Below are 13,846 nucleotides of genomic sequence, written 5' to 3'. Positions count from 1 at the left end.
AGTGAGGTTGGCCCAGGATCGGGCAGTGTTTCGTTCTGCTGTGCATAAGGTCGCTATGGGTTGGTACCGACTCAATGGCACCTAACAACAACAACATAACCATTATGTAGTCCATGTGTGGCGCTGCGTGTTAATGCGCTGGACTGCAAGGTTGGTTTGAACCGCAAGGTCAGCGGTTCTAGCTTAGCAGCTACTCCTCGGAAACCTTATACAGGGTCTCTAAGAGTCAGAAATGATTTCAAGCACTTCACAACAGCATAACCATTATGAAGTTCCCATTTGGTGTTGTAAGATAAACACTAGACTGCTAACCCCAAGGTCGGCAGTTAAAATCCATCAGCAGCTCCTTGGAAACTCTAAACAGGATCCTTATGAGTCAGAACTGACTGGACAGCACTTAACAACAACAACAACTTAACTATTATGTTTTTAACTCAATTAGAAAAGATGATCCAGAAAAGAGTGTAGTATGTTGGTTCATAAGAAAATAAAAGTCAGCATCATGAACATACACTGAATGTCCAATTCCACTGCAGACAGAAGCATCCCAGTTGTTGGTCACACCAGACTTTATCATGGCTGCTTGTACTGGACAATGTGAATTAAACACTGCCACTTGGAGTCCTGATTGCTAACTGCAGGGTTTGAGGTTGAAAGCCACCAGCTGCTTCTTGGAAATCCTATTAGGGTCAAGATGAATCTAAAGCGACTCAGCAGCATTTAACAACAACAACTGAGAAAAATGCAACCACCAGTCCAAACAGCATCATATTATGTAAAGTGTACAGAACTGAGCTAGAGGACATTTACTTCTACTTGTGCCTCCCTCTTACCTATACCTGCTGAATGACACATCCATATTCCCTAGGTCTGTTTCTCTAAACATAAAATTAGGAAAATATATCTAATGTACATAGTAGTATTTCTATCTCAAACTAAACTCACTGTTATCCAGTTAACTCATAGTGACCCTATACAGAGCAGGACAGAACTGCTCCAGAGGGCTTCCAATGTTGTACATCTATGGAAGCCAACTGCCACATCTTTCTTCCATAGAGAGGCTGGTGGGTTTAAACTGCTAAACTTTTCAAAGTTCTTTAGTAGCGTTGCCTCTGGGGCTCCTAACACAATCCTATCAAGCCCACGTAAACAGAAGCAGACATGTTTTGCTTTGGGTCTTCCCAAGTTATTAATACATGAACAGCATTAATGATTGGGGGTAGGATGCTGCTAAAAGAAGGTTCACAGCCAGTGGAAAAAAGGGTATTCTAAGAGCAAGGAACAGAATCCAAAACTAGATTCAAAGACTACAAAGCAATGATACTCATCAGATGACATATGGGCAAACATACTTCCAAACTTTTATCACTCTAACATGCTTTAGCCATGTTGTAGTATGCTTCAATACCTACTAATTGTAATGCTGACTCCCAGGCCCCAAGAAAAAGTCTAATTGTGTTTTTGGTACTCTGGTTATAGACAGCTTAACTCTGAAAGGAAGCAGTTTATGGTTACCATCATTTAAAATAAGCAAAATGAATTAAACTTCAGTTATGAGGGACAAGAAATCAAACTAGCCAGGACTGTTGTCTCCTTCAGATGAGAGGTCCCTAAAGAGTCTACTGTCTACTGTTCTTCAGAGTGCGGCAGTGGCATCTTTATGCACATGTAAGATAATATAAGGCAATGAGGCCTTGTCCTGTGCACAAGTTTCAACTGCTATACTTCCTTAATAAAAACAATTTTTTAAAAAAAGCATATGGTGGAACTTCCATTTAGCAAAACTTTGAAGGCACCAGAATATTTCTGCATTTAGATAGATGCCCACCTGGCTAGAATAAAAGAAAATACTGCCTGAATAGAAATGGCATTTTTATAAACATCAAAACTTGGTTATACTGAGAACTCTAATGACTTTAATGCAAAAATCATAAAACAATTTCTATGTGAAAACATTCAATTACACAGTGTGCTCAGCATGGATCACTGGTGCTCAAAAAATAATTGGTTTGCATTTTGTTCTGTGGGAAAGAAACAGGGTGAGTAGGCAGGGGTTTTCTGACTAGAGGTCATTTATTCAAACCCAGAAAAAACGTGAGCACTTTGAATCACCTGGAATCCTAAGATGCTCCTATAAGTTTTTCCGGAGAAGTCAGTAACAAAAAAAAGTAAAACAGTTCTGAGATTGTGTACATTTTTTCCCGTCCCACTTGAAGTCAAAAATACTTTCAAGAGTATGTCATAGTAATAACCATTATGACAAATAAACAGCCACTTACAAACAAAGTCTGTATTCCTTTTGGAACTCTAAGTCAACTGAATATGAGACCTCTCTGACAGCTCTGTTAAGCATGACCTGCCTTCCAGGTGCTCAGAGAGCAGCTGGCAGGAGCACATGCAAGTGCCACATGGCACAACAGCCACAAATTCCCCCAAAGTCTACACAATGTCATGTTACAACCAATTAAGTGGCTACTTGCCTCAGAAAACACCCTCACCACTTTCATCAACACTTAATGATGCCAGGAGGGTTTTCCATAGCCTTTTTCACCTAAGAATCAGTCTTTCTATTCCTGGAACTAATTTCAGCTTCATTGCAACTTCTCTGAGTATATTCCCTTTACTTGCTTGGTTTTCCAATGAAACAAATAGAAATTATATTAAGACCACAAATGAAAGCCTCAAAACATAACAGCAGGATGCCCAGAAATCTAACACAGGTTGTCTCTAAGTTTATTATATTACAATGCAAAATGTCTTTTGGGAAAATCTTATGTGGAAATTTTAATGAATAAGAAAGGTGAAAAAAAAAAAAAAAAGTCACACAACTAAAAGAGAAACTTCATGAGAAAAGGGAACTGAAGAATATGATCTATTCCTGGCTTTGTCATTTAGGATATAATAATAATACCGCTAATTTGTCATCTCCTCTGAAGAACACATACCACCATAGGATGTTATGGGCCCCACATCATCAGATATTTTGAGCATTTCAGGAAAAGCCAGGGAAAAGCAACTTAATGCTTTGCACATTTGATCACAATTCTAGGAAAGAACTCTTTAGGAGAATAATGAAATTGATGAATCCCTCCCTGTTTGGTTAGAGCATTCATATTCCTTCCATTTGATTTCCTGTCCAAAGAGATCCCATTACTTCCAACCACCTCATAAAGAAAACCCCAAGGATTACATCATTCTAGCACTTACATTCAAAGCATTCTTTGCAGCTTCTGCTTCTGAGCGACTGTCAAAACTGACAAAACCTACGGGCTGAAGAAATAAAAAAAGAAAATGTTTAGAACAAAAAAAATCAATAGGACGTATAATTCTCTGGGTCAAAGGTATTGATAAATCAAAGCATAAAGATAGAGAAATGCCCACAACCAATGGGTCAAAATAAGAATGTCAGCCAGAAAAATCATGACTCAGTGCCTTAGTCAAATTTTTGACATGAATCAAAAGGAGTCATGAGGTCGTGAGGGTGATTCTTCAAGGGCAGATGTAGGGATTTAGAGAGTCATAAAAAAAACAAATAAACACTAAAAAACACCTAGAAGGGGTTGGAAGGTGAGTAGAAGTAAACAAGGGAACAGAGGAAAACTGGGGTCAGAGAGGATCTACTTTCCTAAATCAAATTCACTGTATGGCAGAGCATCTTCATCTTTTACACCTTTTGGTACACTGTTTAGGTGCAAGAAATATAATGATACAGTAATATAAAGCCTTGTTACTTTCATAAATAGACGGAACTTACAAAAATATTTCCATCTCAAATATCAAGGGATGCCTCAAAAAAAAAACAAAACACAAAAAAAAACAACAATTGGTGTTTCATTAGGTATTTAGCACCACTTGATTTCAGATAAAGATACCTTTGGAACTTAATTTTTTTGCTTGTCCATGAGGTTGCTTTCAATATTTCTGATGAACTAGAAAATTTCCTTATTGAGAGATAAAAAATGAGGCAAGAATGTCAAGTGTTCAGATTTTAAAAAAACACACAAAAAAGCATGTATCTAAATATCTTCAACAAGTTTACAGGAACTGATTATCACCTCAGTCCCAAACCTTCTAAGCTCCACTCTGGTAGACTTTGTACTCTGCCCATACATATGAGGGGGTTTAAAAAGTTCAGTGAAAATTGGAATGAAAAGACAATGGAATTTTTCCACTAACTATTTGAAGGCCCCTCGTATTAGGAGTTTTAAAGACAGCATGATTTTTCATCAAGCTCACCAGCTGCTCCTTGGAAACCCTATACAGGGTCGCTTTGGGTTGGAATCGACTCGATGGCATTTAAAAACAACAATACTCGTATAGATTGTTAAAAGTTTGCGTTTGTAACTTCACAGAAACAGGAAAAAAAGGCAATAAAAAGTGAATGTGAGTGATAATTAATCCATCATTTCCTTTTAATATAAAACCCAATATAAGCATGATCTTTCAATCTTGTTGTGTATGTGTAGAGGGGTGTGCATTGTGTTTCCATTTCCTAAGAGCACTTCCAAACATTCTAGTTGGATATAATGAGTCAGTAATCACTTAGCTGTGCTAATTCCCAACCATTTAACTCTTACTTTTAAGTCAACAACAAAAATAAAATTCTAATGGCAATACAAGAGAATAATGGGGCTTGGTTACATTCCTGGGCAAGGTTGATCCAAAGTCAATATAGAAGTGATAATTTATACACAAGTCTGGTTCTTACCTGCTTAGATGTGAGCTTTATAAGAGAACCCTCATAGCCCTGAAAATAAAGAAGAACCAAGTTTAGCCAACAAGTTACTAGAGAGGAAGAAAAACAACAAAAACACCAGCAGCATCTTACCCAGGTAAAAGTGAGTCGCTTAATGAACATCTATTTAATCTCCTCACAAATGTCTCTTATGTAAACCGGAAAGCAAACACAAATAGATAAAAAGATAGATAGGTAGAAAGACAGACAGACATAGATGCCTAGATTTTTATCTTAAGAGCCTAAAAGAACAAAGCCTTAAAATTCATGCATTGATGTTTTTCTTCTTTATATTTGTTCATGAAGTTATGCTATGATAGTGAAATTATGACTAGCTCCAACAGATAATAAGGACGATGGAGAACTAGGAAAAAGGTGGGATTGATTTAATAAGGATGAGGTCAGAGCATGTGATTTTTAGACCAGATATGAGAGACAAAGTCTGGCCATCCTGGCTTCCAAGGAGAACTCTGGCTGTATTTCTTCCAATACAGATGGTTTTGTTCTTTTGGCAGTCCATGGTTCTTTCAATAATCTCCTCCAACACCATAACTCAAATGCATCAATTCTTGTACAATCTTCCTTATTCACTGTCCTACTTCCACATGTATATCAGGTTATTGAAAATATCATGGCTTGGGTCAGGTGCACCTTAGTCCTCAAACTAACAACTTCGCTCTTCAACACTTTTAAAAGGTCTTGTGCAACAGATTTGCCTAATGAAATATGTCGCTTGATTTCTTGACTGCTTCCTTAAGTGTTGATGATTGATCTAAGAAAAATGAATTCTTTGACAACTTCAATCTTCTCTCCGTTGATAAGAATGTTGTTAATTGGTCCAGTGGTGGTGAGGACTTTTGTTTTCTTTACAGTGAGATGCAATCCATACCAAAGGCTGTTTGTGCTCTTTGATCGTCATCAGTAAGTATTTTAAGTCCTCGTCACTTTCAGCAAGCAAGGTTGTATCATCTGCACATTGCAAGTTGTTAATAAGTCTTCCTCCAATCCTGATGATACGTTTTTCTTCATACAGCCCACCTTCTTGGATTATTTGCTCAGCATACAGTTTGAATAAGTATGGTCAAAAATACAGTCCTGTCGGACACCTTTCCTAATTTTAAACCATTAAATGTTTCCATGTTCTGTTCAAATAACTACCTCTTGGTCTATGTACAGGTTCCTTATAAGCATAAATGTTTTGGAATACTCATACTATCAATGTCCATAGCTTGTTATGATCCACACAATTGAAAGCCTTTGTGTAGTCAATAAAGCACAGGTAAACATCTTTCTGGTATTCTCTACTTTCAGTTGAGACCCATCTCACATTAGCAATGATATTCTTTGTTCCAAATCCTCTTCTGAATCCGGCTTTAATATCTGGAAATTGTCTGTCAATGTATGGTTGCAGCCATTTCTGTATTACCTTAGTAAAACTTTACTCGCATGGGATATCAGAGAGATTGTCAGATTATTTCTACATTTGATTGGGTCACCTCTCTCTGGAATGGGCACAAATATGGATCTCCTTCAATCAGTTGGCCAGACAGCTGTCTTCCAAATTTCTTGGCATAGATAAGTGAGTGCCTCCTATGCCGCCTCACTTTCTTGAAAGACTTCAATTTTCATTCCATCAATTCCAGGTGCCTTGTTCTTTGCCAATTCCTTCAATGTACTTTGGACCTCTTTGCTCAGGACCATTGGCTCTTGATCATATGCTACCTTCTTGAAATGGGAGAACATTGACAGTTTCATTTAGCGACCCCATATAGAGTTTCTGAGGGGCAACAGGTGATTTGGAACTGCTGACTTGGCGGTTCAAACCGTCCTTGCAATCCAGTGCTTATCCTACAGTGCCATACCAGGACTCCTAGTTTAAAATCGTTTTAGACTCATAGCGACCCTGTACAGGGTTTCCAAGGCTGTAAATCTTTACTGGAGCAGAAAGCCTCATCTTTCTCCCGTGGAACAGCTGGTAATTTCGAACTGCTGACCTTGAGGTTAGCAGTCCGACTCAAAACCACTACGCTACCAGAGCTCCTTGAGAATTAAATGAGATAATATATACAAAGAGTTTGTTTGTGGATCTATTTTTCCTGTAAGTACAAACACTGTTGTTGTGTACCATTGAGTTGAGTGGCTGGTGGGTCTGAACTACTACTGATCTTTTGGTTAGCAGTTCAGTATTTATCCTACAGTGCCACATAAGAAATTTAAAAAAAAACAAACCCAAAAACATTCGTGGATAAATTCCAGGGAGCTGCTGGTGGGTTTAAATCACCGACCTTGCTTAATAGTCCATTGCTTACCCTACAGCACAACAAAACACACAGTAGTATTTTTTCTTTTAAGGAAGATCAATTCGTTTATAAAAAGTCATCACTCTACAAAATGACAAGACAGCCGAAACTGCTACCCTGTAGAAGAAACGCAGGACATTCTATAAAGTTGACATTGTCTCCACAATACTTGTTGTTTTCCACTTTCTCTCAGCTAATCTGAGGTTTAACCCCTCTGCTGTCCTCTGTGAGGGCTTCAGAACTCATTACTGCTACATTCAGGGGTTGGGCTGTCTGAGTGGAGTTATGTTCATTACTACATGGTACCTTCTTGGCTTAAAGCTAGACTCTATTTTATCTTTGTCAGTTGTAACTGGCTTTTCCTACCCAGGTGTTTTCAGTTTTCACATCCTACTTCTTATTCCTAAGGAACTACTTCCTGTCCCGTAACCTGCCTCTGGCTGGGATCCAGTTTCAACCAGGACGTCTAAGATGAGCCCGTAACTAATCCTAAGTGAACGAACATTATAACTAGCAGACAGTGCTGCTGACATACCTACATAGAACAGCTCAGCCCTGCTATATATACATGCCCTGAGTTCACATTCTGCTCTTTCCAGTGTACTTAACCCTATTTTCCGAAGGCTAATCTTCAAAGCTGCTCCTTGAAAGAATAGTTATTTCAGCTTTATGCCAGTTTCCTCTTAAGTTTTCAATCTCATCCACATTAAGTATATTGAAAAATATTTCATTTCCATAGTTACCACAGACAAGCAGTTGAGTCAGTATTTCACTAAGCATCAGGAAAAATTCCCCTCAACTCAAACCAAGACATTTGTCTTAAAATGTCCTTTCTACTTTGTTTGAAATGTAGGGACATGTTTTCCCATAGTAAAAATAATGATGGCTGGATTCTTGGCCCAGTTGATTAAAGTCTATTTCAGCTATAATGTCTTCAAACAATAGAACTAACAGAATTATTTCAACCAATAAAGGATTGATTTATGCAATTAATCTAACAAGAGGGCTTCAGAAAGTTTACGGAAAAATTCCATTGTCATTCAATTTAATTCATCCATGACTTTTTTTCAAGTCCAATCACATAAATAAATTGTTAAGTAATTTTTATATTATTGGTGATCTGTACTCAGAATCACACCCACAAATGCAGTAAGATAAATAGGGTGATCTGAGTTTAAAATAGACAGTTGGGGTCAATTTTATGTCCACATTAGTCACTGGAGGACAAAAGAAAGTTTCAGTCTCCCCTAACTGACATTATATCTACATTAGAGTTGAGCTGTTACAATTTTCTTTCTCGTTAATCTTTTAAAAGCATCACTTCTCAAACCTTTCATATCTTTCTCCAAAAAACCCCACGAAGCACACAGTACATAGACATTTTACAATTTCTGAAAAACAGGCAAAAGTACCTTAAACGGTCTGAAAAGCAGGTAGAGCTCCCGTGGTTTGATATCTAGAGGGAGACCACTGACAAATAGGGTTCGGACCTGGAAAAATAAAGTTGAGAAATGGTCAAGAGTGTGGACAATCCAGAGAACAATGCTTACCTAAAATCTCAAAAAACACATTTCTCCATATATTCCATAACTCTTACCCAAAACAAGCTGTATCCATGACTACAAACATTCTAATATCAAGGTACCATTAAACCAACTGTTCAGTATTTCTAAAAAGATCATTCAGAGTGAATTACCACTATCAAATTTAAATTCCCACCACCAGTATGTGAGTTGTATGTACTAGTATGATCACACCTTCAACCTTGCATACTGCTATGATGCTACAACTATGCCACAAATATTTCGAATACCAGCAAAGTCATCCATGCTGGGCAGGGTTCAGCAAAATTTAAGAGGCTAGGAACAAAGACTGGCCAATCTACTACAAAAAGTAACCAATGAAAATACCCTGAGGATTGTAATGCCAGACAATGAATCTCCAAGGTTAAAGGGCACTACACATAAGACACAACAATAGGCTCAATCTTACTGGTGATGAGAGGGCTGAGCACTGTGTGTTCTGTTATACATGGAGGGCACCTCGACAAGCAACTACCAATGACAATCAAATTTGCATACTAACTTCCTTTTATAAACAGCCAATGCCAGGTTTTGAAAATATTTAGAGGGTTCCATATAATTAAGATATACGCTTCAGAGAGAAAAAAAAAAAAAAAAAAAAGAGTTATAAACCTGTCACTCCTTTGCCCTAATCATATTACCATATAACATACTGCAAAAATAAAAAGGGAGGCAACTCTTTCAGAATGTGTGCGGGAAGGTAGAATTCCCACTGAACAGTTTACATCTTGTCTAGATGGGTCTAATGAAAGGAGATAGGATGCGATTCTTATGCTTCAATAGTGAGTACTGTTATCATGACTAATTGCAACTGTCACAACTGTAAAGGTAGAGGTTTTGTAACATAAAGGTTGTTGTTCTCAAGTGCCATCATCGAGTTGGTTCTGACCCACAGCGACCCTGTATAGTGTCTCCAAGGAGCAACTGGTGAGCTTGAACCACCAACCTTGTAGTTCAAATGGCTTAGCAGTGTGGCACATTAACCCACAGCACCACACAACATAAAGGTTGTTGTTGTTGTTATGTGCTGTGGAGTCGGTTCTGACTAATAGCGACCCTGTACAGGGTTTCTGAGGCTGTAAATCTTTACGGGAGCAGAAAGCCTCATCTTTCTCCCGCAGAACAACTGGTAGTTTTGAACTGCTGACCTTGTGGTTTGCAGCCCAATTCGTAACTACTATGCTACCGGAGCTCCTTGAAAGGTAGAAGTAGTTAATCTAACATTCCAGGAACTGAGGACCCTAGGACCACCAGGGGAGAAGAGCATGAGCAGAATGTGGGACCTAACTATAGAAGCTGTGACACCAGTGATGAGGCAGATATAAGTACCTGAAAACTCTAGATTCATGGAAAGTGAAAGGCTGTGTGCTGATGGCCAAGAGACAGACTTGTAGAATGTGCCCATAGGTTATTTAAATATTATATAAACCAGAGGGAATAGAAGCCAATACTGTTGAATGATGATGCACTGAGAGAATTGTAATCATTGCAATGAAACGAAATACAGTATGATGAGTGCAAACTGGATGTTCTCCCACATAAACTATCACTCAATTCACAATAAAAGCTTTCTTTAAAAAACAAACAAATACCTCCCAAAACTGAGACTTGGTAGAAATGCACGCTCGGATTGGTAAACACACGCATCACCGTTGGGGAGAAATGGGGTAAAAGCAGCAATGATGCGGCAAGCTAAGCCTTACAATATTCAGTGGGCTTCTGTGGACCTGGTTGGCAAGCAGTGCGAGGAGACCCGAGGAGGACTCCTGGGCCCAGAGTCAGTGACGTGGCCACGGAGGACTCAAGTGGAGAACGAAGCTGCCGGCTGATGGGAAGAGAGGGCTTGTGCACAAGAACACCCACACTTGCAGATGACACCCACGTGACCGGGACTGGATGACTGGATGATCAGAGCTCAACCAGGAGAAGAAAGAAGGGGAGGCGGGGGGAAAGAAGACTAAGCTGATCCAAGCTGATGAACTTAACCTATGTATATGAATGCAGTGACACAAAAGAGGCAACAAATCCTTACAGCAAGAAACATTCCCACCCCCTCCACACACAGAGTAGACAGAGAGGGGCAACTTGGACATTGGATACCCAAATGGGGAGGGAGGGACTACAAAGGCAAGAAGTAACTGGCTTACAAGCTTTTAAGAGGGAACCTAGAGCTAGTGGGCATGGAGGAAGACCGAATCACCAGTGAGTACTATCCAATTTGTCTAGGAGAAGCTGATGAAATGAAATACAGATGGGTTACATGCGATACTGTAGTGAATAATGGTTATCAAGACGGATTGTGAGTGTTGGAAATGCAAGTGTAGATGTTTTGTAGCAAGGAAGAGAGCGATTATTTCTCCAGTCTAGGAGCAGAGGTCTCTGGGACCACCAAAGGATAAGAGCCAAGAACGGGACCCCACCCAGAGAACCAGGGATGCCTGAGATGGAGACAGAGATGATGACAAGGAGGGATGAAGCAGCTGGGGACTTTGGATCCAGAGAGGGAGAGGAACTGTGGGATGAAGACTGAGAGGGTAGGGGGTAGGGTAGAGCACAGGCTTCTAGGATATGCCATTTGGTCAGAAGATGATGCATGGAGGGGATTGGAACCATGGCAATGTAATGATATACGATGGAATGAATATGGAACTGAGGTTCTCTCATGCAAAACAAACACAACTCTTGCTTTCTCCTGCTTTTAACTTACGGGTACTAATCATTAAAATAGTTTCAATAAATGTAAAAATACTGGTAACAATTCAAACAAATCTAAATAGTATCCTAAATGCTACTGTGCAACTACTCAACAGGGCAGAATTTACTGACTGGGTTCTAGTTCACTGACTGAGTTCTCCTGCATTTACTTCACTGACTGGGTTATTCAACTCTTGTTCGGTTCTTCTACAACACAGGTATACCTGCTAGGTGCAACTCATAATTCATTCAAGACAGACCTATAGAACCCACAGACCTAGGAAACCAACATCTAACCATTCACCCTGCCAACTGTGGTCTTAACAGACACTGAAAACAGCTCCACCAAGGCCTCCGTTAACTACTTCCAGATTTAACATAGATAACAGAGTTATTGGAACTTAGACAACCCAACCCAGGCAGATAGGAACTACATCCAGGGCCAGGAAGTCTGCTGTCACATCCCTCCCACACTCACCTCATGAGCTCCTTGGATTGCAGGAGCCCAGGACAATTTTCTCCTCTAAGGGTCCAAGACAGCTGCACTGTTTTTTTTTTAATCCTTCTGTTTTCCTTTTGTCATTTCATTGCTTTTGTTTGTTTATTCTTTCTCCTCCTCTTTCCATTCTCTTGAAATTTATCCTTTCTAGCTCTGCTTTTGTTTTTCCTTTTCTGTTTCTCAACCCCCTTCTTTTCCCCTCCTTTGATCTTTTTTTACTACTCTTTCACTTTTCATCTTCCCTCTCCCTGGTTTTTCTAAGTTTTTAAAGATTCCTTCCTTTAATACTCCTATTTTTCTCTTCTATAAACTCCATTTTCCTGTGCCTCTTTTGTCTTTATAGTTAGGATGCTCTATTTTTTCGTGGTTGTTGCCTGATTTCTTTTTTTCTCTTTTCATTGTTGGCTGTTTGTTTGTGTTTCTTGTGTGTGAGAGAGGGTTTCTTCTCTTTCTCACCCTACAGAAGACATCAACTCTCCCATATAGCCCAACTGGATAAGAGCAAATAACAACTTACCTGACAAACACTAGCCAGCAGCTAAACCCACCATAAACTGAGGTACATGAATGATAAACGAGAATGGTGGGCAAGCTTGAATTCTCTAACTACACCCTGGAGACACTTGGTGAGAACCTATGTATATACCCACATGCAATCAACTAAATACAAATAAGACAACACCACAATGCCTCGGAGACAAGAGACAATTTTAACTAACACAAAGAAACTAGACAGAATGGCTCTAACAAATGACCATGATACACAGACAGGCAATCTTTCTGAGGAAGAGGTAACAGAACTAATTGAAAAATAATTCAAAAGAATACTTAGGTGCATTCAAAAGACTGACAGAAAGGTGTAGAAGAATTGAAGAAAACACTACAAAAACAGACAAAATAAATGCAAATTTTAAATAATACAAAACCTGCAATTAGCAATCCAAATGATTAACTCAAAAGATTTCAGGAATGGACAATACATTGAAAGGGTAAAGGAGAAGACTGAAGTTCAAATTAGAGAGCTTTCAATACTAGTAAGCTAGAACAACCAGAAAAAATAATGGAAAAAATCCAAAGGAAGCTTAAGAGTTATGTGGACACCATGAACAACTCGTGGGTGACTAGAATTCCAGAACAAAAAGAGACAATGAAAAACAACACAGAACACTGTCAGAGAGTTGTTGGAAGAAAATTTCCTTAACATCATGATAGATGAGAAGATAATACAAGAAGCTGAATAAACACCAAACAGGATAGATTACAAGGAGCTCTGGTAGCATAGTGGTTACGAATCGGGCTGCTAACCTCAGGGTCAGCAGTTCAAAACTACCAGTTGTTCCGTGGGAGAGAGATGAGGCTTTCTGCTCCCGTAAAGATTTACAGCCTCGGAAACCCTGTACAGGGACTCGCTATGAGTCGGAACCGACTCCACGGTACATAACAACAACAACAGGATAGTTTACAAAAGAAAATCACCAAATATATCAAAATCAAACTTTCCAAAGTCAAAGACAAGGAAAGAATGCTGAAAGCAGTTCGTTAAACACAAAGTTACCTAAAAAACAGAACCTATAAGACTAAGTAATTTTTAATGATGATACTAACTTTACCAAAAAAAAAAGCTAAAGGGTGTTGTTTGGACTTAAGAACCAACAACAGTAGACAACAACCTGAAATTAACACACATGACAACACCACCCAAAACTCAATTCAGGTATGTTGTTGTTGTTGTTAAGTGTCTTAGAGTCGATTCTGACCCATAGTGACCCTGTAATCTTTACGGGAGCAGAACGCCTCATCTTTCTCCTGTGGAACAACTGGTAGTTTTGAACTGCTGACCCTCAAATTAGCAGCCCAATTCATAACCACTACACAGCCAGAGAGAAGTATTTAAAGTAAAACAAACGTTGTTGTTGTTGTCAGGTGCCATCGAGTCGAAACCGACTCATAGCGACTCCATGCACAGCAGAACGAAACAATGTTCGATCCTGGGCCAACCTCACCACCGCTGCCACCCTCGAGTCCATCAATGATG

The 13,846-nt window shown here is 39.2% G+C and overlaps 1 protein-coding gene across 3 annotated transcripts in view; it reads right to left on the bottom strand.

Annotated features, from left to right (window-relative positions):
- RBPMS (RNA binding protein with multiple splicing) overlaps window positions 1-13,846 on the bottom strand; it is a 205,852-nt gene that overhangs the window by 99,648 nt on the left and 92,358 nt on the right. For all 3 annotated transcript variants that reach the window (XM_006834492.1, XM_006834493.1, XM_006834491.1), the window contains exons 2-4: window positions 8,448-8,525; window positions 4,709-4,747; window positions 3,208-3,270 (exon numbers count right to left, since the gene is read on the bottom strand). In XM_006834492.1, coding sequence (XP_006834555.1) covers window positions 3,208-3,270; window positions 4,709-4,747; window positions 8,448-8,525 — 180 coding nt within the window. The remainder of the gene's footprint in view (window positions 1-3,207; window positions 3,271-4,708; window positions 4,748-8,447; window positions 8,526-13,846) is intronic.

This window comes from Chrysochloris asiatica, unplaced genomic scaffold (assembly GCF_000296735.1).
Source record: "Chrysochloris asiatica unplaced genomic scaffold, ChrAsi1.0 scaffold00011, whole genome shotgun sequence".
NCBI lineage: Eukaryota > Metazoa > Chordata > Mammalia > Afrosoricida > Chrysochloridae > Chrysochloris > Chrysochloris asiatica.
The sequence above is the reverse complement of the archived record's forward strand: the minus strand, read 5'-3'. Positions and strand labels throughout refer to the sequence as shown.